The sequence below is a fragment of the Pristiophorus japonicus genome, chromosome 16, assembly GCF_044704955.1.
Source record: "Pristiophorus japonicus isolate sPriJap1 chromosome 16, sPriJap1.hap1, whole genome shotgun sequence".
NCBI lineage: Eukaryota > Metazoa > Chordata > Chondrichthyes > Pristiophoridae > Pristiophorus > Pristiophorus japonicus.
The window spans coordinates 122364241-122391182 of record NC_091992.1 but is presented as its reverse complement, the minus strand read 5'-3'; the positions used below and the strand labels follow the sequence as shown (position 1 = coordinate 122391182).

General features: G+C 46.9%; 1 protein-coding gene and 1 long non-coding RNA gene across 2 annotated transcripts in view; one reads left to right on the top strand and one right to left on the bottom strand.

Annotated features, from left to right (window-relative positions):
• The window catches only part of LOC139226779 (dynein axonemal heavy chain 17-like), a 1002254-nt gene that overhangs the window by 28757 nt on the left and 946555 nt on the right, over nt 1-26942 (bottom strand). The window contains exons 70-73 of the mRNA XM_070857781.1: nt 23578-23700; nt 13236-13429; nt 7864-8012; nt 6701-6828 (exon numbers count right to left, since the gene is read on the bottom strand). Coding sequence (XP_070713882.1) covers nt 6701-6828; nt 7864-8012; nt 13236-13429; nt 23578-23700 — 594 coding nt within the window. The remainder of the gene's footprint in view (nt 1-6700; nt 6829-7863; nt 8013-13235; nt 13430-23577; nt 23701-26942) is intronic.
• LOC139226781 (uncharacterized) overlaps nt 1-26942 on the top strand; it is a 56449-nt gene that overhangs the window by 10900 nt on the left and 18607 nt on the right. The gene's annotated exons all lie outside the window — the stretch shown is intronic.

Sequence of the window (26942 nt, the reverse complement as noted above, 5' to 3'; positions counted from 1 at the left end):
ACTACTCGATTGCCCCACAGAAGGCATCTGTATAGACATTTCATCTGTGTGCTGCTGGAACGGTTTTATCTCTTCCTGCATTTCCACTGGGACACTGGACCAGCTCCCGTGAAGCACACAGCTTTTGACTAGAGATAATAAGGGGTCCTGGCTTGTCCAGGTTTTGATCTGGGCAGTGACGGGTGATTGCTCACTCTCAAATGCTTCCATAGCCATGGCTAGATCTGCGGGCTGCGCCATTTCCACCCCCGTGGTAGGCAATGGCAACCTACTGAGAGCATCGGTGCAGTTTTCTGTGCCTGGCCTGTGGCGGATGGTGTAGTTGTATGTGGACAACGTGAGTGCCCATCTCTGGATGCGGGCCGATGCATTGGTATTTATCCCTTTACTCTCGGAAAACAGGGATATAAGTGGCTTATGGTCAGTTTCCAATTCGAATTTTAGCCCAAACAGGTATTGATGCATTTTCTTTACCCCATAGACACACGCTAATGCTTCTTTTTCAATCATGCTGTAGGCTTTCTCAGCCTTAGACAGACTCCTGGATGCATAAGCAACCGGTTGCAGTTTCCCAAAATCATTAGCTTGTTGCAATACATACCCGACGCCATATGACGACGCATCACATGCTAGTACCAAACGCTTACATGGATCATACAACACAAGCAATTTGTTTGAGCATAACAATTTTCTCGCTTTTACAAAGGCATTTTCTTGGCTTTTGCCCCAAACCCATTCGCCCCCTTTTCGTAGTAAGACATGTAGTGGTTCTAGCAGGGTGCTTAGACCCGGTAAGAAGTTACCAAAGAAGTTCAAGAGTCCCAGAAACGACAGCAGCTCCGTCACGTTCTGTGGCCTCGGTGAGTTCTCGATTGCCTCCGTCTTCACATTGGTGGGCCTGATGCCATTCGCCACAATCCTCCTTCCCAGGAACTCCACTTCAGGCGCCAGAAAAACGCACTTCAAGCATTTTAACCTGAGTCCCACGCGGTCGACTAAGAACCTCCTCCAGGTTCTGCAGGTGCTCGACTGTGTTCCGACCTGTGACCAAGATGTCGTTCTGGGAGACCACGGTGTGCGGGACCGACTTCAGTAAACTTTCCATGTTTCTCTGGAATATCGCCGCCGCTGATGATTGGATTCCAAACGGACATCTGTTATAAACAAAAAGACCCTTGTGCGTGTTGATACAGGTGAGGGCCTTCGATGATTCCTCCAGTTCCTGCATCATGTAGGCTGAAGTCAGATCCAGCTTCGTGAATGTCTTTCCTCCCACCAGCGTTGCAAAGCGGTCGTCGGCTTTTGGTAGTGGGTATTGGTCCTGCAGGGAAAAACGATAGATAGTTACTTTGTAATCGCCACAGATTCTGACGGTGCCGTCTCCCTTGAGAACTGGGACAATAGGACTGGCCTACTCGCTGAACTCGATCGGTAAGATGATGCCCTCTCTTTGTAGTCGGTCTAGCTCAATCTCTACCCTTTCTCTCATCATGTACAATACTGCTCTCGCCTTGCGATGGATGGGTCGCGCCCCCGGAATTAGGTGGATCTGCACTTTTGCTCCTTGGAATTTCCCGATGTCTGGTTCGAACAGCGAAGGAAATTTATTTTAGACCTGAACACATGAAGTGTCGTCAGCGGGCGATAGCGCTCGGACATCGTCCCAGTTCCAACGTATCTTTCCCAGCCAGCTCCTGCCGAGCAGCGTGGGACCATCGGCCAGTACCACTCAGAGTGATGGCTTGTGCACCGATCCATCGTAGGAGACCTTTACTGTAGCACTGCCAATTACAGGAATCAGTTCTTTTGTGTAAGTTCTTAGTTTTGTGCTATCGCTATGGCTTTACTCAAGGTTGGGGTCTCTCCAGTCAAAAGTTTGAGAAGTATGGTTTCGTGGCCAATGCCAAGTACGAAAAAGTCTCTGAGCATGTGCTCCAAATGTCCTTCAAATTCGCAGTATCCTGCAAGGCGTCTTAGCTCGGCGACATAACTCGCCACTTCCTGGCCTTCAGATCTTTTGTAGGTGTAGAACCGATACCTCGCCATCAGAACGCTTTCCTTTGGGTTCAAATGCTCTCGGACCAATGTGCACAAATCGTCATATGATTTCTCCGTGGGTTTCGCTGGAGTGAGCAGATTCTTCATGAGGCCATACGTTGGTGCCCCACAGACGGTGAGGAAGATCGCCCTTCGTTTGGCAGCGCTCTCTTCCCCATCTAGCTTGTTGGACACGAAGTATTGGTTGAGTCACTCCACAAAAGTTTCCCAATCATCTCCCTCTGAAAATTTCTCCAGGATGCCCACTGTTTTCTGCATCTTTGGGTTCGCTATCTGTATCTCGTCGCCAGTTGTAGTGTATGGAGAAAGAGTCAGACTGAACGCTGTGAGCTCAAACTAAAGTGTGACCTTCGTCTTTTATTTACAGGTCTTCAGAGTGCCTCTCCAACCTGTGAAGCCTTCTTAAATATCTATGCTCCCAAGGGATTATGGGATCCCTTGGGACTCCAGGGAATGAACCCTCTGGTGGCTGTACAGAGTAAATACAAGTCCACATATATAACAAAACCAATGCCCAAGAAAACAGAGAAAAACTGACCAACCAAACTGATCAACCCAGCAGCTAGTGAAATATCGCTTGCCTATTTTTACTTTTAAAATTTTTTAATATTAATTTTAATTTTAATCTCCCCCCTTCTCCGAATTTCCACTCTTTCCAAATTCCCAAATAAACCACTCTGTTTAACTCCACTCCATTTAAAACGTCTCTGTACAGATCACTCTGTGCTCTGAAAAACTGTTGACTATTATACCCTTAGGAGCTACACCCGGGGGGTGGGGAGACAGGGAGTGGGGAAGACAAACAGGTGGGGGGAGTGGGGGAGACAAATGGGTGGGGGAGACAAACAGGTGGGGATTGGGGGAGACAGGCAGGTGGGGGGGGATGGGGAGACAGGCGGGCGGGTGGGGGAGACGGGCGGGTGGGGGAGACGAGCGGGTGGAGGAGTAGGGGATATGAATGAGTGGGCGTGTGGGGGAGATGGGCAAGTGGGGTGGCCGGCAGGTGGTGGGTGGTGGGGGAGATGAGCAGGTGGGGGAGACCTGCAGGTGGGGGGGTTGGGGGAGACGAGCAGGTGGGGTCAAGCCCGGACTGCACTCCTGCTCTATCTGGCTACAGATTAAAATAAGTAAAAGAAAAATGACCTATTGGTCAGCAGTCCCATTAAGGACCGCTAGTTAGGCTGCAGTAGATCCAGAACAACTGCCAAGTCTCTCTTCAATTTGGAAACTGAGTTCTCAAACAAATATTGGGCTCCTGATTAACATTTTCAAGGTGTTTAACATCTGTTTTAAGGCAGGTACCCAGGATACTCAGAAGCCATTGGCTTGCAATTTGGCATCCGGTACAGTTCCAGGAGGGGATTCAGGCTTGGAATACTGCCAATCAACCCCCGAGGACTCATTTAGCATCCAGAAATTAGGCATGGCACGGGTCAATTTCTCCCAATAGCTCTAACTAGCTCTAAGGCCAATCACAAAGCAACTTTGGAACATTTCTAGATCAATTGGTCTGGTATTGCAGGAAGGAGAAGCATACATTTCTGGCTCAAGTGCTCAGTAAAGATGAGAGATTCATATTCTGGACCTGAATACTCACTACAATTGGAAACTGTAGTTGGAAAATCTCAGATTAACGAACGCAATTATGAAAGAAAATTTAATATATAGGGTTTCATATAACGTGCCGTATTTTGCTGAATTGTCCTTCATGCCAACCCAACTAAAGGTGTATTAACACTACAACACTACTGGTGGGGCCTCTCATGCCACCATTCCATGTTGTGTGACGTGCCTGAATTTGTGCTTAACCTTTCAGAGTCCCATGCTATCAGCATGTACAGACCTCCTAATTTTATTTGAATGAAGGCTTAATAGGCCAATTCCAGAATTTGTCACTTCAGATCACCCATCAAAGGTGAGCACGGAAGCAGTGGAACCAATGAGGCCTGTTTATTAGGCCTCTTAAAAGGGAGAAAGTAACTACTTTTAATTTTTTGTTTGTTTTGTACTTTGGGATATATTTTGTCCCATGCATTAACTGATTTTGCTGGTTGTCTTTAGTTTTGCATTTGTGTTTTTTTTTCCTCCTCCAGTACTTTTCTTCATTAATTTTGCTTTCTGTTTGCTTCAACGTGTTATCTTTCAAAGAGATGGGAACGGGTATACCTTTTAGAATTCTTAACATGGCGAATAATTGAAATGAAGAAGTGGGGATTGTGGGATGTTTATATTGACCTCTGAGGTGTTCTGGCCACACCTATCAATACTCCAAAACCTGCAGCTGAACCTGTTCACAATTGCTTCCTGCTTTGTAAGACAGGCTGCCCAGAGTTGTTTCCAATGCTTATTGATTTACACAAAACATCTGGATCAGGGATGACTCTTCCTGTAGAAATGAAAGTTACCACTGAATGAAGCTTCCATGCAATTACATCCTTCCAAACATTCCAAGCAAATCCAGGAGACACTTCCCACATCATGGGGGAGGAAACTGGATCTTCTTGCGCTTGTTTTACGGGTGCAAAGATTTCCACTATGGTGGCCATTTGTTGTAAGAAAGCTTTCGCATAAAATAATCTGCTTTGTGTTCATTAATGAGGAAATATCTTCAAGGTCAATGCTACAAGGTTATAAGCTGTATAAGGTGTTCTCGACTCCATCCCGCAGCATGCTACCCGCCACCAACTCAGTAAAACTCCAACACTGCACGAGGTAGAAAAAGCCATAAGATAGCTTAAGAACAACAAGGCTACGGGAGCAGATGTAATCCCTACTGAGGCACTGAAGTATGGCGGAGAGGCACTGTTGGTGTGAATACATGACCTCATCTCTCTCATCTGGAGGGAGGAGAGCATGCCGGGAGATCTCAGAGATGCAGTGATCGTGACCATCTTTAAAAAAGGGAACAAGTCCGACTGCGGCAACTACAGAGAAATCTCCCTGTTATCAGCCACTGGGAAAGTCGTCGCTAGAGTCCTCTTCTCCCTGTGCCTGAGGAGCTCCTCCTGGAGTCACAGCGCGGATTTCGTCCCCTACGGTGCACAACAGACATGATTTCTGCAGCGCGATAGCGGCAGGAAAAATGTAGCGAACAGCACCAGCCTTTATAGCTGGCCTTCTTCGACCTTACAAAGGCCTTTGACACTGTCAACCGCGAGGGCCTATGGAGTATCCTCCTCCGTTTCGAATGCCCCCAAAAGTTCATCACCATCCTCTGCCTGCTCCACGACGACATGCAGGCCGTGATCCTTATCAACGGATCCATTACAGACCCAATCCAAGTCCGGACCAGGTTCAAACAGGGCTGCATCATCGCCCCAACCCTCTTCTCAATCTTCCTCGCTGCCATGTTCCACCTCACAGTCAAGAAGCTCCCCACTGGAGTGGCACTAAACTACAGAAACAGTGGGAACCTGTTCAACCGTCGCTGTCTCCAGGCCAGGTCCAAGACCACCCCAAGCTCTGTCGTCGAGCTAAAGTATGCGGATGATGCCTGCATCTGCACACATACAGAGGCCGAACTCCAGGACATAGTCAACGTATTTACTGAGGCGTACGAAAGCATGGGCCTTACGCTAAACATCTGTAAGACAAAGGTCCTCCACCTGTCCTTGCCTGAGGAAAAGAGTGTTTGAAGACCAGGCGCTCAAAACTGCTACCAAGCTCATGGTCTACAGGTTGTAGTAATACCCACCCTCCTGTATGGCTCAGAGACATGGACCATGTACAGTAGACACCTCAAGTCGCTGGAGAAATACCACCAACGATGTCTCCTCAATATCCTACAAATACCCTGGGAGGACCTTTGCACCAACATTAGATTCCTCAACCAGGCCAACATCCCCAGCATTGAAGCACTGACCACACTTGATCAGCTCCACTGACAGGCCACATTGTTCGCATGCCAGACACAAGATTCCCAAAGCAAGCGCTCTACTCGGAACTCCTTCACGGCAAACGAGCCAAAGGTGGGCAGAGGAAACGTTACAAGGACACCCTCAAAGCCTCCCTGAAAAAGTGCAACATCCCCACCGACACCTGGGAATTCCTGGCTAAAGACCGCCCTAAGTGGAGGAAGTGCATCCAGGAGGGTGCTGAGCACCTCGAGTCTCATCGTCGAGAGCATGCAGAAATCAAGTGCAGGCAGCGGAAAGAGCGTGCGGCAAACCTGTTCCACCCACCCTTTCCCTCAACGACTATCTGTCCCACCTGTGACAGGGACTGTGGCTCTCGTATTGGACTGTTCAATCACCTAAGGACTCATTTTAAGAGTGGAAGCAAGTCTTACTCCATTCCGAGGGACTGCCTATGATGATGATAACCTGTAGTAAACGCAGGCAGAGATTGGGTCATTTGGTTTTATTTATTTGCCTGACTTATTTTACTGCTCACCCGTCAATCGCATAAAGCATTTTGGTTCACTATTTTTTTTGGAAGAAGATTAAAATTAAATCATTAATATTATGCAGAATATTTGTAGGATCATGATTTTCCCATATTACAGACCAATTGCTTCTCTAACAATATAAACATTAATCAAGCATACTTATATTTGAAGGCCCTTTTGAAAATATATTCAATGTTATTTTTGAGTGATCTTATGTAAGAGTATAACATTTAAACACTTTAAATGTTACAATACCTGTAGAATAACCCAGTGTCCATTTAACGCTGCTTCATCCAAAGCTTGTTCTGCCACTATCTCCTGGCCCTGTCCCAATGATACATTATGAAATTTGCCATTGTTAATAGTAAATCCCAATTTCTTGCCTATAAGAATGTAACACAAAATAAATTATATTCCAACAGAGCACATACACTACCCCAGTAGTATATGATCAAATTTACCATTGTCAGAAGTAACATTTTCAGACTATGACAACGGAAACATCAAAATCAATTGCACTTCTATCTGCAACAAGTTGACAGAAGACACACACACACATCTACCAAACTATTTACTTTAACAGCAATTAGTTTAGGAGAACTATGAACAGTGATACAGGTAGCAATATACAACAAATATGTTTCATTCAGGATATCCATGTGATTATAAACAGAAGGGGCGGGTGGACAGTTAAAATCATCCAAGTTACTGAACTGCTGGGAGCTAACAGGTTTGTATTTTAACCTGCACCGTCTCATCGTCGAGAGCATGCAGAGGGACTGCCTATGATGATGATGATTTTAACCTGCTCTCCCGAATGGGCAAGAACACGCGTCCAAAGCCAGCTGGGTCCTTTTTAACATATGCATGTTGAGTCATGATGTCGTCATTAGAATGTGACTGCAATTTTTACGAGGAGTCCTGAGTTAGAAAGGGCAGTGAGTTTCCCCCAGGCCAAACTAGTGTGGGTGTGAATCGGAGCCAAAAGCACATAAATGTACGTTTTAAATCTTTAAAAAAAAAATGTCACTATGGGGCCAGGAGGAGTACACTTACTCAAGGAAGTCTTAAGCCTCCCTTGCCCCAATCCCAGCCCTAGCGGCCCCCCCTTCCACATCGATCACAGGGACACCCTGCAGGATGGTATAGCAACTGTTCCCGTGCATTCACCAGTACAGTAGGCAGCCGAATTCATGCCCCTTCTGTCAATTTCCCATCCAGAACAGATGGGAAGCTGGCAACATTTAAATGAGATCCGGGAGTTAAAATACACAGGGCCTCTATTGTTGCGATGGATGAGTTTTAAATTGACAGCAAAACTGACAGGTCAAAAGCTGTCTCCCAGTTAAAAACATGGCTGGGGTATTGTATCCTTCCACAAGCATATATGAGTTCGTTGCCTTGTCTAAAGCACCTACCTAATGCCTCCACATCCTTCAGTGGATCGACTCCTGGTGAGAGAATAAAGAATATTGGAATGGCAGGACTGCTTTCTTCATATGATTTTGCAAATTCCATACTGCGACCCTCCACATATTTAGCTCCAAGCTTCTCCTCCACAAAGCCACTGTAAAATTCCAAATAACATTGTATGATATGATTAAGCTTTTGAAATTGAGTCATTTGAAATTTTCAAGATTGAGATTGATGGATTTTTGTTTGTTTTGTTTCTCTGCACTTCTCCTGGGAGCCGACCCTCCTTTCCATCACCCGAACCCCTCCCACTCAGCACGAGATGCACCCGCCTCCTGTAGTCTAGTATTTCAGAAAAAGCAACCTATGTACTTTTAAATAGAGTTCTTCATGAGGTCCACATTAGTCGTGGTTCAGTGATAACATTCTGAATCAGAAGGCTGTGGTTCAAGACCCACTCTAGAGGCTTGAGCACAAAATTAGGCTGACATTTCAGTGCAGTACTAATGAAGTGCTGCAGCATCAGAGGTGCCACCTTTTGGATGAGAGGTTTGAGGCTGTCTGTCCACTCAAGGGGATGTAAAAGATTCCATGGCACTAATTTGACGAAGATCAGGGGAGTTTTCCCTGTTGTCTTGGCCAATATTTATCCCTCCATCAACATCACTAAAACAGAATATCTGGTCATTATTGCATTGCGGCTTGTTGGAGCTTGCTGTGTGCAAAGTGGCTGACACATTTCCTACATTACAACAATGACTACACTTCAAAAGTGCTTAATTGGGTGTACAGTGTTTTCGGTCATTCTGAGGTCATGAAAGGCACATATATAATGTAAATCAAAAGCAAAACATTGTGGATGCTGGAAATCTGAAATAAAAACAGAAAATGCTGGAAATACTCAGCAGGTGAGGCAGCATCTGTGGAGAGAGAAACTGAGTTAATGTTTCAGGTTCTGATGAAGGGTCATGAAACCATGTGCAAGTTAAAAAGTGCAAAGAACATTTTGAAACTATGTACAGAAGCTCGAATGTCGTAATTGCAGTATCCAAAATTTTTATCCAGACTTTTTTTCCTGTAAAAACTTGTCTATAATGTTATTAATGAGTGTGAGCAATTTTCAGGCTAGCATTTGAATGAGTGAACTCATTAGGGCCGAATTTGGTCGCTGCCCATTTTGACTCTGTGTGGGTGGCAGTGTCAACGACAGGCAGTGGCAGTCGCCGGGTGGGAGCGGGAGTGAGCGACTGACGTCATCAGTGTGCGGCAGTTGGAGGCCTCTCCACTCGGGGATCTTCGGAGGGCTTCCAATGCGCATGCGCGAGACTTCGGGATTTTTTTTTGTAGTTTTTCTCTTCGGACGTGTTGTCATTTCGGGGCCGTTTGAGGCTGATTGCTGTACTATGCATGCACATGAGAAGGGAGAGGTGGCATTTGAGAGGACAGAGTTGGAGGTTGTAGAGGACAGAATTGGAGGTTGTAGAGGGGGCAGTCGGAGAAATTGAGACACACAAACTGTTGAGCAGCCATTCGTTTCATCATTGACGATGAGTGGCCAGAAATCAGCAATGAAGACTGGCAAAATCAGGCCCAGAGCTCCATGGTTTAATGAGGAGGAATTGGAGGAGCTAGTAACGGAGGTGGAGTGCAGATACAAAGACCTCACCCGGGATGGTCGTGGCAAGCCTTCACCACCCCAATATCGACGCATTTGGAGGGAGATCGCTGAGATCGTGTCCGCAATGGGCAACGTTGAGCGGGATGAGGACCAATGTCGGAAACATTGGAACGATTTGGTGGTGGCAGCAAGAGTGAGTAAAAATGTATTCGTCCCCTCCTGTCCAACGCCAAAAGGGTTGTGCGCCAGATGTGCGTGTGTGTGGGAGTGTGTGTGGAGGGCATCAGCAAAGGATCTAAAGGCTGCCACATTTCTTTGTGCAGAAGAAAAATGCATCCAAGGCAGCAAGTCTGCGTGGGACAGGAGGGGGACCAGCAGAGGTGATCGAATTGAGCATGCTGGAGGAGCGTGCGTTGACATTGGTGGGTGACCGCCACCGTGCAACCACAACGGTTGATGCAGATCCGGTGCTACAGCATGGTACGGTTATACTAATCTGAGCCACGCTCATGGCATGAAAGGTCATGCAATGTTAAGGCATTCACAGTTTACCGCACACTTTGTTGCCGAGTATTGGGGTGCCCATGTAGAGATGCAACTCCTTACTGGCAGAAAGTGAGATGGCGCAGCTCACATCTCAGCTTGACCAGCAACCCCGCCCCCCCACCCCTACAGACTCTACTTGCAGATGCTGACTTGGACAGCACGGATCAAGGCACACCATCTATCTCTGACCTTCAGAGAAGCCGTCAGACAACAACGTCTCCCACGCCGATGTCACCCCCAGCCCAAGACAGCGGATCCCTCCTCCACCCCCCCGAGATCACCCATTTGCATGGCTCCCACCTCCGCCACCCTGAGCCATGAAGAAGAGGAGAGGAGGGAGAGGGGTCCATCTTTGAGCCCCTTGAGCTCCAGGAGCAGGAAGTGGATGATAGAAGCATCCTGCCATGTGAGCCAGGTGACAGCAGAACCTCGGCGTCGGCCTCCGAGTTCCTGAGGTTTGGAACAGACTCCACACTGGTAAGCTCAACCAAGTGCAGAGGCCATGGCGCGAAGGCAAGCAAGGCGCCAGAACCCACCAGCAGTGAGCATGCACTTGAGGATCCACCACGGCTCTCTGCAATTCTGGAGATGGTCAGCTATCACGGACAAGTGTGCAGCTAGGTCGCGATATACTCCAGACCATGACTGGAATAGCTGCCAGCATGGCCACCTTCACCCAGCAGCATGATGACAAGATGGACCGGCTCAGCACAACCGAGAGTGTTGAGGCGATGAGGCAAGAGATGGCTTTTGGATGCCAAGTGCAAGCCCCCTAGCCCACACCCTCAAGGCAAACAGATCCGGAGGAGCAGGAAATCCCGGCGCCTTCAGTCACGCCCCCTGCCTTCTCACCAAGACGCACACGTCTGCAGACATTCCGCTGCCCTCCTGCACAACCTCGTCAACTAGAGGCAGAGAGGGGCAGGGGAGCGGGACGCCATGGTGTAGGCGAGGCAAGGAAGAGGAGCTTGGGCATGGCTTCAAGGGGTAGGGGGGGGAAAGAGAGGTGGTGGTGCTGGGTAGAGGGGTGGTGTAAATGTTTGTAAATGTAATAATGTTATGTAACCTTTGTTATTGTGCATTTTTAAACACTCACATTGTTGACCCTCTCTTGGTGAATGTCTGATTTTAACGTCATGTGTGGTACCTTGTGAGAAACACACATCTGTCCCTCAGGTCATCTGCTTTAGGAGGAATATTTTCCCATCCACATATGACTGCACTGTATAATGCATAGGGTCATCAGGCCATCGCAACATGCTTTATGTGATGTGCAGGTTATTCGATGTGTCAGATTAATTACATCTTTCACAGTAGACTTATGTCTGTCACCACAACAAGGCACGCTGTGTACAGGCCTTTTGTGATGAACCAGAACAGATTTTATGAAGTAGTTTATTTGCAGTACAAAGAAAGACACATTACCAAGGTGATAGTGACAGTCTAGTCATTGAATCCTCAACGGAAGGCCACTGAGTCACTACGGCACTTGTCTCTTGCTGTGTTCTACTGACCGTAATCCTTCCTCAGTTTGGTCTGTAATCGTGCTGCCCCTAAAGTCGAATAGCTGTAACTTTATAACCTTTTCCTCCCATACATATCAAAGTCTGAAGCTGTCTCAGGCTTACAATAGATCATTCTAACCCTAACCCTTTCACCCTCTATGTGATATGTAGAGCTTCCCTGAGAACTTCTTGAAGGACTGTGTCCAGAATTAACTAATTAGCTTGGATGGACAAAATGTGACTTTTCACTTATTCATAATTATTTTGCCTTCGCTATTGGGCTTCTCAATGAAGGTCTTTCAGCAAGGTCAAAGAAGAAAGTTTCCATCAGCCTAGACACAATTTAGTCGCTTTTATCACATCCAAATTAAACCTTACCAACAACAATAAAGTAAAGCAACATGCACCTAACTTTTTTCCAGCAATCCCACTCATGATGGTCCAGCATCTGCACCATAGCTGCAATGTGCAGCGTTGCACCACTCGGACCCCTTCTCCCTGCCGCCCGACTCTCGGCCAGGTCAGACCTGCTTTTTGCGAGCAGTCCTTCTGCCGGGCGGCAGGTCGATCTGATGCCAGCATCCCTGACCAAAATGGCCGATTTGGAGCATCTAGCATGGGCGGGCGGCATGACGTCACGCCAGCAGATCGCTCCGCGACCAATCTCGTGCCGGGTGGAACCTGGACAGCAGATGAGCGGTTCCAGAGTAATCGCCCAAAAAACGTACATTTCCAGCATATCCTCGGCGGCTGCAGGCGCAACCTGCACCAAATTTGGCCCCATTGAAATCATTGCCCTCCAACACTAACAGGACTCTGGATGGCAAGACTGGGAAGAAAAGACTGCCAAAACAGAGATAAAATAAATAAAAACCTTTGAGAACAATTTCCTCAAAAGCAGTGGTAGCATAAAATAGTTTTGTTTAAATATTAACATGACAATCATATTTATAATAGCCCTAACATTTTAAAATCAGAATGTGGTTAGGAATGCCAGAATTAGAATATGCAACGGTAATTGTGAAATACTGTGGTTATCCCACTGATAAGGAAAACAATCATACATACCTTGTAAATGTGTCAGTTGTGAGTTATAGGCCTTGATTTTTATCTCCTTCTCCACCCCCCCCCGCCCCCAACTGGTGCAGGTGTTAAGGACACCCACCCTAAGTTGCTGGAGTCCTCTTTAAATACGCCGATGATGTAATTGGGGCCTGGCTTGGGGATATTTTAATCTGAGGCTTGAGCAGGGGGGCAGTGAGAGCTTCCGTGTTAGGTCTAACTGGCCTGGAACAGGAACCAAGGCCAGAAGAAGACCAACAGGTTTCCTTATGGGCCAGGAGGAGCAAGAGTGTACCTCCGGGCCCCACAAGGAAACATTGGGCTTCTCCTGCCAGGGCATCCTACCCCCCCCAAGACTCTGATTCCCTACCTTGCTGTCACTTACCATATGCCAGAGAATGGCAGGGGAGCTGCTTCAGACCAACTTATCCATTGTTTTGGTTGTGAAGTTGGCAAACTGAAGTGCAGTCGGCCAAGCCAGCCTACTGCTGTTCCCAGACACTTTGGTACATTCCTGCCTGGGAGTAATAATTGAGGCCGTAGTCTTATTTAATTGGAAGATAAAACATTTTCCAAAGTTACCCACTGGGCATCCTTCACTAACATGAATATTTAAGTTGGTGTACATTGTGCAACCATACAGTACCTAACAGCATATGTCATTCGGTCTGGTCTCATACACCGCATCATGCACAGTTTCTCCATTGGCCCTTTATTTTTCCATTCTTGTGGTAATTTCTCCTTCTCTGGAGCTTCTGACTCCACAATTTTTTTCCAACGGTTGGCTGAACCTTCTATATCACTGTCCAGATTCTTAAATTGTTCCATTTCTGCCAAGACCTTTGAAGTAAAATTCATACAAGATTCATGTGATGAGACGTCCAATATAAAATATACAAAATAACATTTTGTTTTGTCAACAGTACTGCACATTAAACTGACTCAATTAGTGACTTGCTTTCCCTTCCTTTGTTGGCCTTTTAGAGAAAAGTAGGCCTCCATTAACCTGCCTCATATATTGGATGGGAAAGTGGCCTCAACAGTGAGGGTGGTCAAGAGGCGAGGCTTACCATCGCCTCGCCTCCCCTCCCCTCCGCTCCCTAAACTTGATTTTACAACCCCTCCCTGCTAAATCAACCCAGGAAAATGAATTGTGGTCATGATGGGATTGGGCCTATCCTGACTCTCTGAGCTGAGAAAAGGAAATTCTAGCCTGTAGTGTTAAATATCAGTTGGAATCTAAAAGAGCTTTGTTTCCATTCAAGCACAGTGCTAACTTTGGAGGTAAATAAGTGCATCAAGTGTATTCAATGGCTCCTCAATACTGATGCTCAACTCTGCACCAGTTAGGAGAAATGAATGTAAACACAATTAAGTAAGTCTAGGGACATTCCCTTGAAAATGAATATTTAACATACAAAGGGAGCATTTAGATCATGAGTGCGAGACAATGCGGCTACTCGGCAGCTTATCAATAGAGGGGATGTGTGACATCTTTATGATAGCTAAGTGCCATTGTGGGTCGATGGAGTGACAGACCGACATTCCCTTCACAGGAAGAAATGTTTTATATATATACGTAAACATTTTCCTCTTGTCTAATTAACTGAGAAACCGTATGGTTTAGCTATTAGTTTAAGAGTTTTATAGTTCCAATTATTTTCTGAAGAACAGCATTTAATCATGGGACGAGGACGTATTGCAGAACTGTTAGTTGCAAAACAAATCTACAAGATCGACATCTATGGAAGGAATGTACTGGTTGAAGCCCAGTTGAGTGTGAGCTCCTGGGAGACGAGAGCTGATGCTACAGTCAAGGTAGATCATCTTTCGGTGTCCCCCAGATTTGGTAACTTTATACTTAGTAAATAATTTTTGTAGAATTTCTTAAATAGTAAATGATATTGTACTTGTTTTGGCATATGAATGATATTACTGTGGATTTACATTTAGAAAATAAAGCCTGAATTTAGTGGGACTAATATGTGGAGTGTTTCATTGAATGTTTCAAACAAAGAACCAAAAATATAAGCAGACTTTTGAATTACTCTAACATGCAAGAGTTAGTTTTATCTAAATTAGGATCTGAGAATGTTGATTAGGTAATATAATAATGGGCACCAATGGCATTAATCTATAGAATCATAGGCCTAGAATTTTCTGGGCTCAGCTCCACTGGCCTAAGTGCGACTAATGCCTGCTGAAAACAGGAGGCTCATTGTTGGAGTACCAGGAAAAGGCCATCACATGCAGCAGCAAAGTGCCAAGTGGAAGGAAGTATCTGTGGTTATGAATCAGATTTCTAAAAACCCAAGGAGCTCCACATTGTCAGAAGAAGTTTAATGACCTTACAAGATCAGCAAAGAAAGAGTATTTTCAGATAAATAACGGGACAGATAACTGAATTACAGAGAAACACATGGCTATTGGGCTATGGACCAAGAGCTGGAAAGTAGGATTGGGCTGGATAGCTCTTAGTCGGCTGGCACGGACACAATGGGACAAAATGGCCTCCTTCCGTGCTGTAAATTTCTATGATTCTATTCCGTAGAACAATAGTCTAGCTTTTAGCTTCAGGTGGGTGCCATGGCACTATGTCCCAGAAATAAAATTATTTGGCAGCACTCGTTCAGTATATCATATCATGGTACACTGAAGTCTCACCAACAACATGCGCTGGCAGCTCAGCCAGATTATTTAGATGAAGCCTAATTTCAGGCCGGCCTCAGGTTCATCTTATGGCTGTATTGCCACCGTCCTACCCCATCAAGTATGGACTAATGTTTTTTTCAATAAGTCCCCTGGGGTATGAGTCCCATTTTCCTGCGCACTCCCAATCCTATATTATTCCTCTTTGAAAAAAATTATGTACTCTATATTTTTTTAATTCTTTGCTTTATTTTTAGTACATTTTCCTTTTTCTCATTTGCTTTAGTACATAATACTGATCATAAATATGCTGTGCTTGTAAAAGGGTTACTGTATGTGTCATGTATGTAACCTTCATGTAACTGTAACCTTCATAACAACACTGCATACTGTATACACCTAAGAAATGCACACCTTGACCACAGGGGGTGAACTTGTGGGTGACACCCCTCACCTGGTCATCCAGGTATATAAAGGGAGGTCCCATGCAGGGTCATCACTTCTTGGTCCTGTGAATAAAAGTTCAGGTCACAGAGTGACCTTGTCTGCAGAATGTGCCTCGTGTGAATTTATAGAAGTGTGTAAGGACATTACATTTGACGAGAAACGGGAATCAACGACTCATGAGAATGGCCACCGGTAGCACAGAGGAACGGTACTGTGTTGGTGAGGACTGGGACGATTTTGTTGAGAGGCTCCAGCAGAGCTTTGTCACGAAGGACTGGCTGGGAGAGGCAGCGGCTGACAAGTGAAGGGCGCATCTACTGACCAGCTGTGGACCTAAAACGTGCGGGCTGATGAAAGACCTGCTCACACCCGAGAATCCGGCGGACAAAACCTTTGAAGAGCTCAGCAAACTGATCGGAGAGCACCTCAAACTGGCGCGCAGTATACACATGGCCCGACACCAATCCTATACACACCGACGTCGTTGCGGACCTTCGGCGCTTGGCCAGCCTCTGTAAGTTCACAGACGCCTGCAGGGGGGAGATGTTAAAGGATTTCTTTATTGAGGGCATTGGTCATGCCGCGATTTTCAGAAAGCTAATTGAGACCAAGGACTTGACCTTGGAAGCGGTGGCGTTGATGGCTCAGACCTTCATGGCGGGGGAGGAGGAAACCAAGATAATATACGCGCGCAACTCTGCTTTCAATGTGGCGATGGATCAGGGAGTTAACATTGTAAACGCAACTCAGAACCCTGCAGGCAGGCAAGGGCAATTCGACACCACCCAGGCAGCAACAGACTCTAGAGTGGGTCCGCAACAGAGACAATGGCAGGTTGAACGGACATTTACGCCATCACGGTGGACAATACATCCCGGGATGGGGCCATTGACACCCATTATCAGAGTGCTCAAGAGTAATCAAAGAGACAATCAGAGAGGAATGCCTGGTAACAGCCCTTTTGTTCACAACGATCTCAGCTCATGTTGGAGGTGCGGGGACAGACATGCTGCAAAAACCTGTAGGTTTCAACAATTTATCTACAGAAATTGTAACTTCAGTGGACATTTAGCCAGAATGTGCAGGAAGCCCGCAGCGAGGCTAATTTACGAGACAGATGAACCAGAAGAGGGGTCTGCAAGGCAGGTTGATGCTTGGGACAAAGCAATGGACGCTGAAGTTCGGCGGGTTCAGGTGGCAAACATCCACAGCTCATATACAAAAACGGCACCTATGATGATGAAAGTCCTATTAAACAGCATCCCGGTACGCATGGAGCTGGACACAGGGGCCAGCCAGTCACTTATGAGTATCCAACAATTCGAGAAACTATGGCCACTCAGAGCTAGCAGACCCAAACTAGAACGCATTGACACGCAATTACGGATGTACACCAAAGAGATCATCCCAGTGCCATGCAGTGCAATGTTGGTGGTCACACATAATGGATCAGAAAACCAGCTGCCACTCTGGATTGTCCCGGGAAATGGTCCCGCGCTTTTGGGGAGGAGCTGGCTAGCTGAGATAAACTGGAATTGCGGGGACATGCACGCCATTTCATCTGTGGAGTGAAGTTCATGCTCACAGGTCCTACAGAAATTTGAGTCACTATTTCAACCTGGTGTCGGGACTTTCAAAGGTACCAAAGTAGTGATACGCATCACCCCGGACGCCAGACCAGTGCACCACAAAGCCAGAGCTGTGCCGTATGTGATGCGGGAGAAAATTGAGAGTGAGTTGGACAGATTGCTAAGAGATGGGATAATTTTGCCCGTTCAATTCAGCGACTGGGCAAGCCTCATCGTCCCTGTCCTACAAACGGATGGCTCGATCAGAAGCTGTGACGACTACAAGACCACTATCAACCGAGTGTCACTACAAGACCAATACCCACTTCCAAGAGCGGAGGATCTTTTTGCCACGCTGGTAGGTGGCAAGCTGTTCACCAAGTTGGACCTCACTTCAGCCTACATGACCCAGGAACTGGCCGAAGAATCCAAGCTACTGACCACCATCACCACGCATAAGGGGCTGTTTGTCTACAACAGGTGTCCGTTTGGCATTCGATCAGCAGCCGCTATCTTTCAAAGGAACATAGAAAGCCTGCTCAAATCCATCCCTGGAACAATCGTATTTCAGGACGACATCTTTATCATGGGTCGAGACACCCGAGGAACACCTCCACAACCTGGAGGAGGTGCTACGCCGACTGGACCGGGTAGGCCTGCGATTAAAGAAGTCCAAGTGTGTGTTTTTGGCCCCAGAGGTTGAGTTTTTGGGCAGGAGGGTTGCCACAGACGGGATCCGGCCTACCGAATCCAAAACGGAGGCGATTCGTTGTGCACCCAGGCCCGGCAACCCATCGGAGTTGCGTTCATTTCTGGGACTCTTGAACTATTTCGGGAACTTTCTGCCGAACTTAAGCACATTGTTGGAGCCGCTACACGTGCTCCTGCGTAAGGGTTGCGATTGGTTTTGGGGGGACGGTCAGGAACGGGCTTTCAATCGGGCGCGGAACCTGCTTTGTTCTAATAAGCTGTTGACTCTGTACAACCCCTGTAAGAAATTGGTTTTGACATGTGATGCATCATCCTATGGGGTTGGGTGCGTGTTGCAGCAGAGTAATGATAAGGACCAACTCCAACCTGTGGCTTAAGTCTCCAGGTCGTTCTCCCAAGCAGAATGGTGATATGGGATGATTGAAAAGGAAGCACTCGCATGTGTCTACGGGGTGAAAAAGATGCACCAGTACCTTTTTGGCAGAAGGTTCGAGTTAGAAACGGACCACAAGCCGTTAACATCCCTGTTGTCAGACAGTAAAGCTGTCAATGCCAATGCTTCAGCTCGCATACAGCGTTGAGCTCTCATGCTGGCTGCGTATGACTACACCATACGGCACCGGCCAGGCACCGAAAATTGCGCTGACGCGCTCAGCAGGCTTCCACTGGCCATCACTGAGGGGGCAGCGGAGCAAAGCGCTGAGATGGTCATGGCCGTTGAAGCCTTTGACAGCGCAGGCTCCCCCATCACAGCCCACCAGATCAAAATCTGGACCAACAGAGATCCCCTCCTATCCTTGATTAAGAAATGTGTCCTGACTGGGGATTGGGTGCCCGCACACGGAGCATACCCCGAGGAGGTCAGACCGTTTCACAGACGGATGGATGAGCTCTCTATCCAAGCCGACTGCCTACTATGGGGCATCCAGGTAGTCATGCCCCAGAAGGGAAGGGAACTCCACAACGAGCACCCAGTCATCGTGCTAATGAAGGCCATTGCCCGGTCACAGGTATGTTGGCCAGGAACTAACTCAGTCCTGGAACATTGTGTTCGCAGGTGCACGACGTGTGCCCAGATGGGCAATGCCCCCAGGGAGGCCCCACTCAGCCCGTGGCCCTGGCCCACCAGGCCATGGTCACGTATTCATGTAGACTACGCCCATTCATGGGAAAAATGTTTCTCATTGTTGTTGATGCGCACTCGAAATGGATCGAGTGCATCATATTGAATTCGTGCACGACATCCACCACTGTGGAGAGTCTGCGTGCGGTCTTTGCGACCCACGGCTTGCCGGACATCCTGGTTAACGACAACAACCCGTGTTTCAGTAGCTATGAATTCCAGGAGTTCATGTCGGGTAATGGCATTAAACATTGTCAGGACGGCACCATTCAAGCCGGCTTCCAATGGCCATGCGGAACATGCGGTCCAAATCATAAAACAGGGCATGCTCCGGATTCAAGGACCCTCCCTTCAATGCCGCCTATCGCGCCTCCTGCTGGCCTATAGGTCCCGACCGCATTTGCTCACGGGAGTCCCGCCCGTGGAACTACTCATGAAACGTACACTTAAAACTCGGCTGTCCCTCATTCATCCAGTCCTGTCAGACATTGTTGAGGGCAAGCGCCAGTCCCAAAATGAGTGCCATGACCGTAACTCAAAGGGGAGATGTATAGAAATCGATGACCCTGTATTTGTTCTTAATCACGCTTTGGGGCCCAAGTGGCTTGAGGGTACTGTAATTGGCAAAGAGGGGAACAGGGTCAAAGTGGTCAGACTTAACAATGGACAAATATGCCGCAAGTAAAAAAAAGGTTCAGCATGGACACTGAGGAACCTGAGGAAGATCATGAGATGTTGCCCACACTACCGCCAGTGAATGAGCAAGAAGAACATTCAGCAGCATGCACAGTCCCTGCGGCCAGCCCGGACAAGCCGGAATCACCACAGGTGACAGAGACGCATGCCAAGGCTCAACAACCAGAGCCCCAACTGCGGCGCTCCACGAGAGAGCGTCGACCATCTGAAAGACTTAATCTTTGACCCCATAAGATGTTGGGGGGGAGGTGATGTCATGTATGTAACCTTCATGTAACTGTAACCTTCATAACAACACTGCATACTGTATACACCTAAGAAATGCACACCTTGACCACAGGGGGTGAACTTGTGGGAGACACTCCTCACCTGGTCATCCAGGTATATAAAGGGAGGTCCCACGCAGGGTCATCACTTCTTGGTCCTGTGAATAAAGGTTCAGGTCATAGAGTGACCTTGTCTGCAGAATGTGCCTCGTGTGAATTTATAGTAGTGTGTAAGGACATTACAGTATGTATGCAGAAGAACATAAGAAATAGGAGTAGGCTATTCGACCCCTCGAGCCTGCTCTGTCATTCAATAAGATCATGGCTAACCTCGACTCCACTTTCCTGCACTATCCCCATATCCCTTGATTCCCTTAATATCAAAAAATCTATCGATCTCTGTCTTGAATATACTCAACGACTGAGCCTCCACAGCCCTCTGGGGTAGAGAATTCAAAAGAATCACTACCTGCTGAGTGAAATAATTTCTCCTCATCTCAGTCCTAAATAACCGACCCCTTATTCTGAGACTGTGACCCCTGGTTATCGACTCCCCAGCCAGAGGAAACATCCTCCTTGCAACTACCCTGTAAATCACTAAGAATTTTGTATGTTTCAATGAGATTATCTCTCATTCTTCTAAACGTGAGAGAATATAGGCCTAGTCTACTCAATCTCTCTTCATAGGACAATCCCACTATCCCAGGAATTAGTCTGGTGAACCTTCGTTGCACTCCCACTTTGGTAAGTATATCCTTCCTTAGGTAAGGAAACCAAAATTGTACACAATTCTCCATGTGCGGTTTCACCAGGGCCCTATATAATTGCATAAGACGTCATTACTCATACTCAAATCCTCTTGTAATAAAGGCCAACTTACCATTTGCTTTCTTAATTGCTTGCTGTACCTGCAGGATACCTTTCAGTAATTAGTGTACAAAGATACCCAGGTCCCTCTGAACACCAACATTTCCAATCTCTCACCATTTATAAAATACTCTGCTTTTCTATTTTTCCGACCAAAGTGGATAACTTCACAATTCTCCACATTATATTCCATTTGCCGTGTTCTTACCCACTCACTTAGCCTGTCTATAGCCCCTTGAAGCCTTTTTGCTGCATTCTCCTCGCAACTTACATTCCCACCTAGCTTTGTATCATCAGCAAATTTGGATATATTACATTTCATCCAAATTATTGATATAGATTGTGAATAGCTGGGGCCCAAGCACCGATACTGACGGTACCCCACTAGTTACAGCTGGCCAACCCAAAAGTGAACATTTATTACTATTCTCTGTTTTCTGTCCATTAACCAATCCCCAATCCATGCTAGTATATTACCCCCCATTCCATGAGCCCTAATTGTGTTCAATAATCTTTTGCGTGGCACCATATCGAATGCCTTCTAAAAATCCAAATACACCACATCCACTGTTTCCCCCTTATCTATTCTGCTAGTTAGAACCTCAGATTTGTCAAACATGATTTCCCTTTCATAAATCCGTGTTGACTCTGCCCAATCCTATTATTCTTTTCTAAGTGCCCTGTTACCACATCCTTAATAATAAATTCTAGCATTTTCCCTATTATTGATGTCAGGCTAACTGGTCTGTAGTTCCCCGGTTTCTCTCGCTCTCCTTTTCTTAAATAGCGAAGTTGGATTAGTTACTTTCCAATCAGCGGGAACTGTTCTAGAATCTATGGAATTTTGGAAGATGACAGCCAATGCATCCACTATCTCTATAGCTACCTCTTTCAAAACCCAACGATGTAGGACATCAGGTCCTGGGGATTTATCGGCTTTTAGTCCCATTAATTACTCCAGGACTATTTTTAATTGATATTAATTTCTTTCAGTTCCACATTCTCACTGGACCCTTGCTTCTCCACTATTTCCGGGAGGTTTTTTGCTTCTTCTTCCACGAAGACAGATGTGGGAGCACAAGCCTGCATTTCTGAAACTCTTTGCTTCGGCGTAGTCTGGAGAAATCAAAAGGGTTAAAATTTGGAAGACTGAAGTTTGGATTAAAAACAGGATGTTTGGATCGAGAGAGGCTGCTCGATGATATGGTGCCTTTTAGCCATTGAAATGTTGAGTATTTGAGTGTAACTTGTTATTATGCGAATAATAATCTATGCATGGAATCAAAGAAACCCCTCTGCTGATCATCTGAGTTGTGTATAGTAATCCATGACATTGTCTGTATTTGAGTATACATTGTTCCTATGCGAATAATGATTTGATGACAGTGTCTGTATGTTAAACGATTCAGAAAGCAGTTAGCCGTGATTTCAGGACAATTCTACATCGTCTGCATGTTAATTGTCTAAATGTACAATAAGAGTTCAAAGACTTTTTTTGGTATAAAGATGAGAGTTTGACACACAGACACTGGACACTAGCTACTGGAACCTCGGAAGGTGTGTCACAAGCAGTCACGGAAATCGGAGCAAGCTGCATTTGTGAAGTATCTCAGTAACTTTCACACTGGGTTTGTTTAGTATGAATGTTTAAATAAAAGACCCAATCCTGCCTTTACTACAACTGAGTGTGTGTGTAATTCGACGTTTAAAGCAACGAAGCGAAAAGAACAAGACAGCTGTACAACAACAGGCACAAAGTATTTGTTTAATTTCTCTGCCATTTCCTTATTCCCCATTATAATTTCTCCTGTATCAACCTGTAAGGGACCCACATTTACTTTTGCTAATCTTGTCCTTTTTACATACCTATAGAAGCTTTTACAGTCTGTTTTTATGTCTCTCGCTAGTTTACTCTCGTATTCTATTTTCCCTTTTGTTTATCAATTTTATGGTCCTCCTTTGCTGAATTCTAAAATCCTCCCAATCTTCAAGCTTACTGCTCTGTTTAGCAACGTTATAAGCCTCTTCCTTTGATCTAATACTATCTTTTACATTGTATTTGTCATATCCCCTGGGAGGACAGACGCACCAACATTAGCATCCCCGACCAGGCCAACATCCCCAGCATCGAAGCACTGACCACACTTGATCAGCTCCGCTGGGCAGGCCACATGGTTCGCATGCCAGCCACGAGAGTCCCAAAGAAAGCGCTCTACTTGGAACTCCTTCACAGCAAACGAGCCAAAGGTGGGCAGCAGAAATGTTACAAGGACATCCTCAAAGCCTCCCTGATAAAATGCAACGTACCCACTGACACCTGGGAAACCCTGGCGAAAGATCGCCCTAAGTGGAGGAAGCGCATCTGGGAGGGCATTGAGCACCTCGAGTCTCGTCGCTGAGAGCATGCAGAAATCAAGCACAGGCAGCAGAAAGGGCGTGCGGCAAACCAGTCCCACCCAATCCTTCCCTCAACGACTATCTGCCCACTTGTGACAGAGACTGTGGTTCTCATATTAGACTGCACAGCCACCTAAGAACTCATGTTAAGAGTGGAAGCAAGTCTTCCTTGATACCGAGGGACTGCCTATGATGATGATGATGATTTTGTCATATGGATCACTATAATCAGGGAGTAAAGTAATTTTGCATAGAGATACTTACCAAGATTCCACCCCATCCTTGATGTGCAAGAAAATCAACAGGACTTGTAGCTCCAGCTTTAAATGGGAATCGCAGCAAAAAGTCTAGATGAAGTGGGTTTATTTCCTTTTTCATTAAGAAAATCTATTGAAGTATAATAATAAGTGTAATTTCAAAATGACAAGTATTTCCAATTTTTATACTGAATTCATCTTTGAACCACATGTCAAGAATTTTGACCCCCTTTAACTTAAAGTAACCTTTCAATGGTGGATTTTAGAGGCCAAAGCTTAACCCATCCGTCTTTTTCAATGCTGCTTATTTCCAGTAGTTTCTGCTTTCATTTCTTTCAAAAGGTCATTCAATTGTTCTTCTTGCTCAAAGTCTCTCTGTTCCATTCAAAAAAGCTTTAATTTGTCACCTATTATCTTTTTACAGTAATACTTGGAATAAAAGGAGTGCATAAATTCTTCCAGCTACTTTTTCCTAATAGGTACCATCCTCACATGAAGATGCTATCGTCCTTATACTTATGTATTTTCCGCTTATATTCTCTTCCATGTAATAAGCCTTAATGTTGCTCCTTAATAGTGATGCCCAAGGCGCCTCTAACATTTGGACTCAGGCCTCATTTACATTGAGCCGGCAAGCTGCCAAGAGCAACAGGCAGTTCACAGGCGAAGTGTGATTGACGATTGGGGTTTTGCTGGCATTGCAACTGTTGTGTCGTTAGATGCTCTAACGATGACTCCACGAGGCAGGGTATTGTGTTTGAACTGTAATGACCATAGTCCTTTTATTAGTTAACTCCAGAACGAGAATCACAACTGGTGGCCTGCCTTTTATACTAGGCCAGGCACACCTGTACAGGTAACCTACGAGTCTCCCACTGCTGTGCCCTCTGGTGGCACACCTTGATATAGTATCGACATGGCCATGTAAGATACATGACATCACTCCCCCCTGAACCCTCAGTGCAAATCACCTCTGCATTAACTCTGCTCTGGGCTTAGTTCTATATGGGTTCTGACTGGTAGACCTCTGGCGGGCCGGCTCAACCTTGGGTGGGTAGTTGGTGCAGTGGCATGCTGGTAGTTGCTGTTTGTGTGTGTGTGTGTGTGTGTGTGTGTTCCTGACCACTCCATTCTCCCCCCTTCCCATGTTGGTGTGGTGGAGGCTCCTGGCATTCATGTACCTACAAGTTCAGGGTAAGTGGGTTTTGCAATTCTCTCTTTTTTTTAATGGTTCCGTGGTGCGACAAGAGAGTTAGATGCCTTGTCGATGAGGTGACCGGTGTGTAAGGACGGCTGTTGGGTGGTGTCCCTGCAGTCTGGTGGCCCTGCAGTCTGGTGGCGGTCCAGTGCCCGGTGCTGGCAGTGGGAAGCCGGTTGGCTCGCATAGCTTGCTTTCGGGGCTGTTGCCATGGTCCCTAGCGCAGGCAGGTTCACAGATGTCTGTGACGTCCCCGTCCTTTCTTTATGCCTTGGGTCCCAGCTGCTCCCTGAGGAGCTGTCGTCTAGCAGTGCACAGGGAACTGCTGACTCGCTGGCCTGAGCGTCGCTTGGTTCGTGATCTTGGCTGGTGCATGTTTCCTCTGGAGAAACATTGGTGGGTGACCCTACATCTAGGGGTATGGCCTTGGGGCAGTCTGCTCCTTCAGACTCGTGGCAGTTGGTGCCATCGGTTGCCTGAGAGATGGAGCCGACCCAGGGCATGGTATCAATATCGGTGCCTTTGCTCTGCTGAGGTTGTTTGCCTTGCAGCTCGTGTGTGTTGGCTGCTTGTGGCCACTCTTCGTGGTGCCTGACTCTGGTCCCCGGGATGCAGGCTACAGCATTGGGTAGCCTGCTGGACTTGTGTGCACCTGACGGGTGTCTACCCGCTGCATTGGCTGCATGCAGTGGGAATCCTGCATCGCACAGCTTTTCCTTGCTTATGATGGACACTCTAGGGATCCAAACATGATCGCGCATATGCACAGTTCAAATCATCTATTACACATTGTACATAATCGCGCAACTTTTACTCTCTAACTCACAATACTTGTTACATTGCTTAATTGTGTGGAACTGTCCTTTTAATTGTAGTGGGTTAGTGGGTTGCAGGCCTCCTTTAAGAGAGCCTTGCTCGCTTTACCCCAATCCGCTTCTCCGTTTGGTGCCACGTGTTGCTCCATCAGCGCTGCACCTCGTGGTCTGCTCGCGGCCAACTTTGTCTGCAGCGCATCGCTTTGTGGTTCGGGCGCCATCCTTTCTTCATCCACGATGTCGACTGCGGTGATCCTCTTCTCCCCGGGTTCTGTCTCTGCAGTTGGGAAGTCGCTGCTGGATCCATTTTTCTCCCTCCTGAGTCTTGCCACTGGAACCTGGAAGGTGCGTTCGGGTCGTCTCAGCTGGATCGTCTCTACGCAGTCGTGCTGAGCGGTCTGTGTCTCGGGTGCAGTGCTGGTCAGCTCATCGGTGCCGGGTCCACCCTCAGGTGAGGGCTTGCTTTGCCTCTGAGCGCAGACGGTTTCGATCGCTGGAGGGGTGAAATCTTCCCACTTCCACTGGATCTTCTCCATCCACCTTTTGCCGAGCAGTGTTGGTCCATCACCTGCAACAATCCACAGAGGTAACTTGTGCACCGCTTCATCATGGAATACCTTTACATTCACACTACCAATGACTGGGATGATTTCATTGGTGTCGATGCGCAGTTTTGCCTGAACCGGGGCCAACTCTGGTAATTCGGCCAGATTGTCCCATAGCCTCTCAAAGGCTCCTTGATTCATCACTGACTGGCTCGCCCCCGTGTCCACTTCCATGAAGACTGGACTGTCATTTATTTTGACTTCCATCCTTAACGGGGAACACTCGGTGGTGGAGGTAAACATTCTATATACCTCATTATGGGGCTGAGCTGCCTCTCTGTCTAACAATTTGTAATCCACGTTGGATTCATGGCCATCTGCAGACTCCTCATCGACACAGAGTGTCCTATTTCCCTTAGACATTCGCTGTAGGTGGCCCTTTGTGCCACAGGCTTTGCAAACATAGTCTTTAAAATGGCACTGGTGAGCCCTGTGATTCCCTCTGCAACGCCAGCATGGTGCTACTCGATTAGCCCCCCTCGGCGGACTCTGAGTTAAGGGACTCGGGGGCCTGTTCTCTCTCCCCTGAGAGAATGCGCGCTCTACAATCCAGCTCCTGAACGGCGCCACTCTGTGCACAGTGCCTGCCGTGTTTGAGTCCTGAGGGTGAGACATCTGCCTAGTACTGCAGATCGAGGTCATGAAAGCCTGGCTCACAGAGATGGCCTTCTGCAGTGTGAATGTGGTATCCGCCAACAGTAGCTTGTGAAGAAGGCCCTCATGGTCAATGCCAGTGACAAAAATGTCCCGCAGT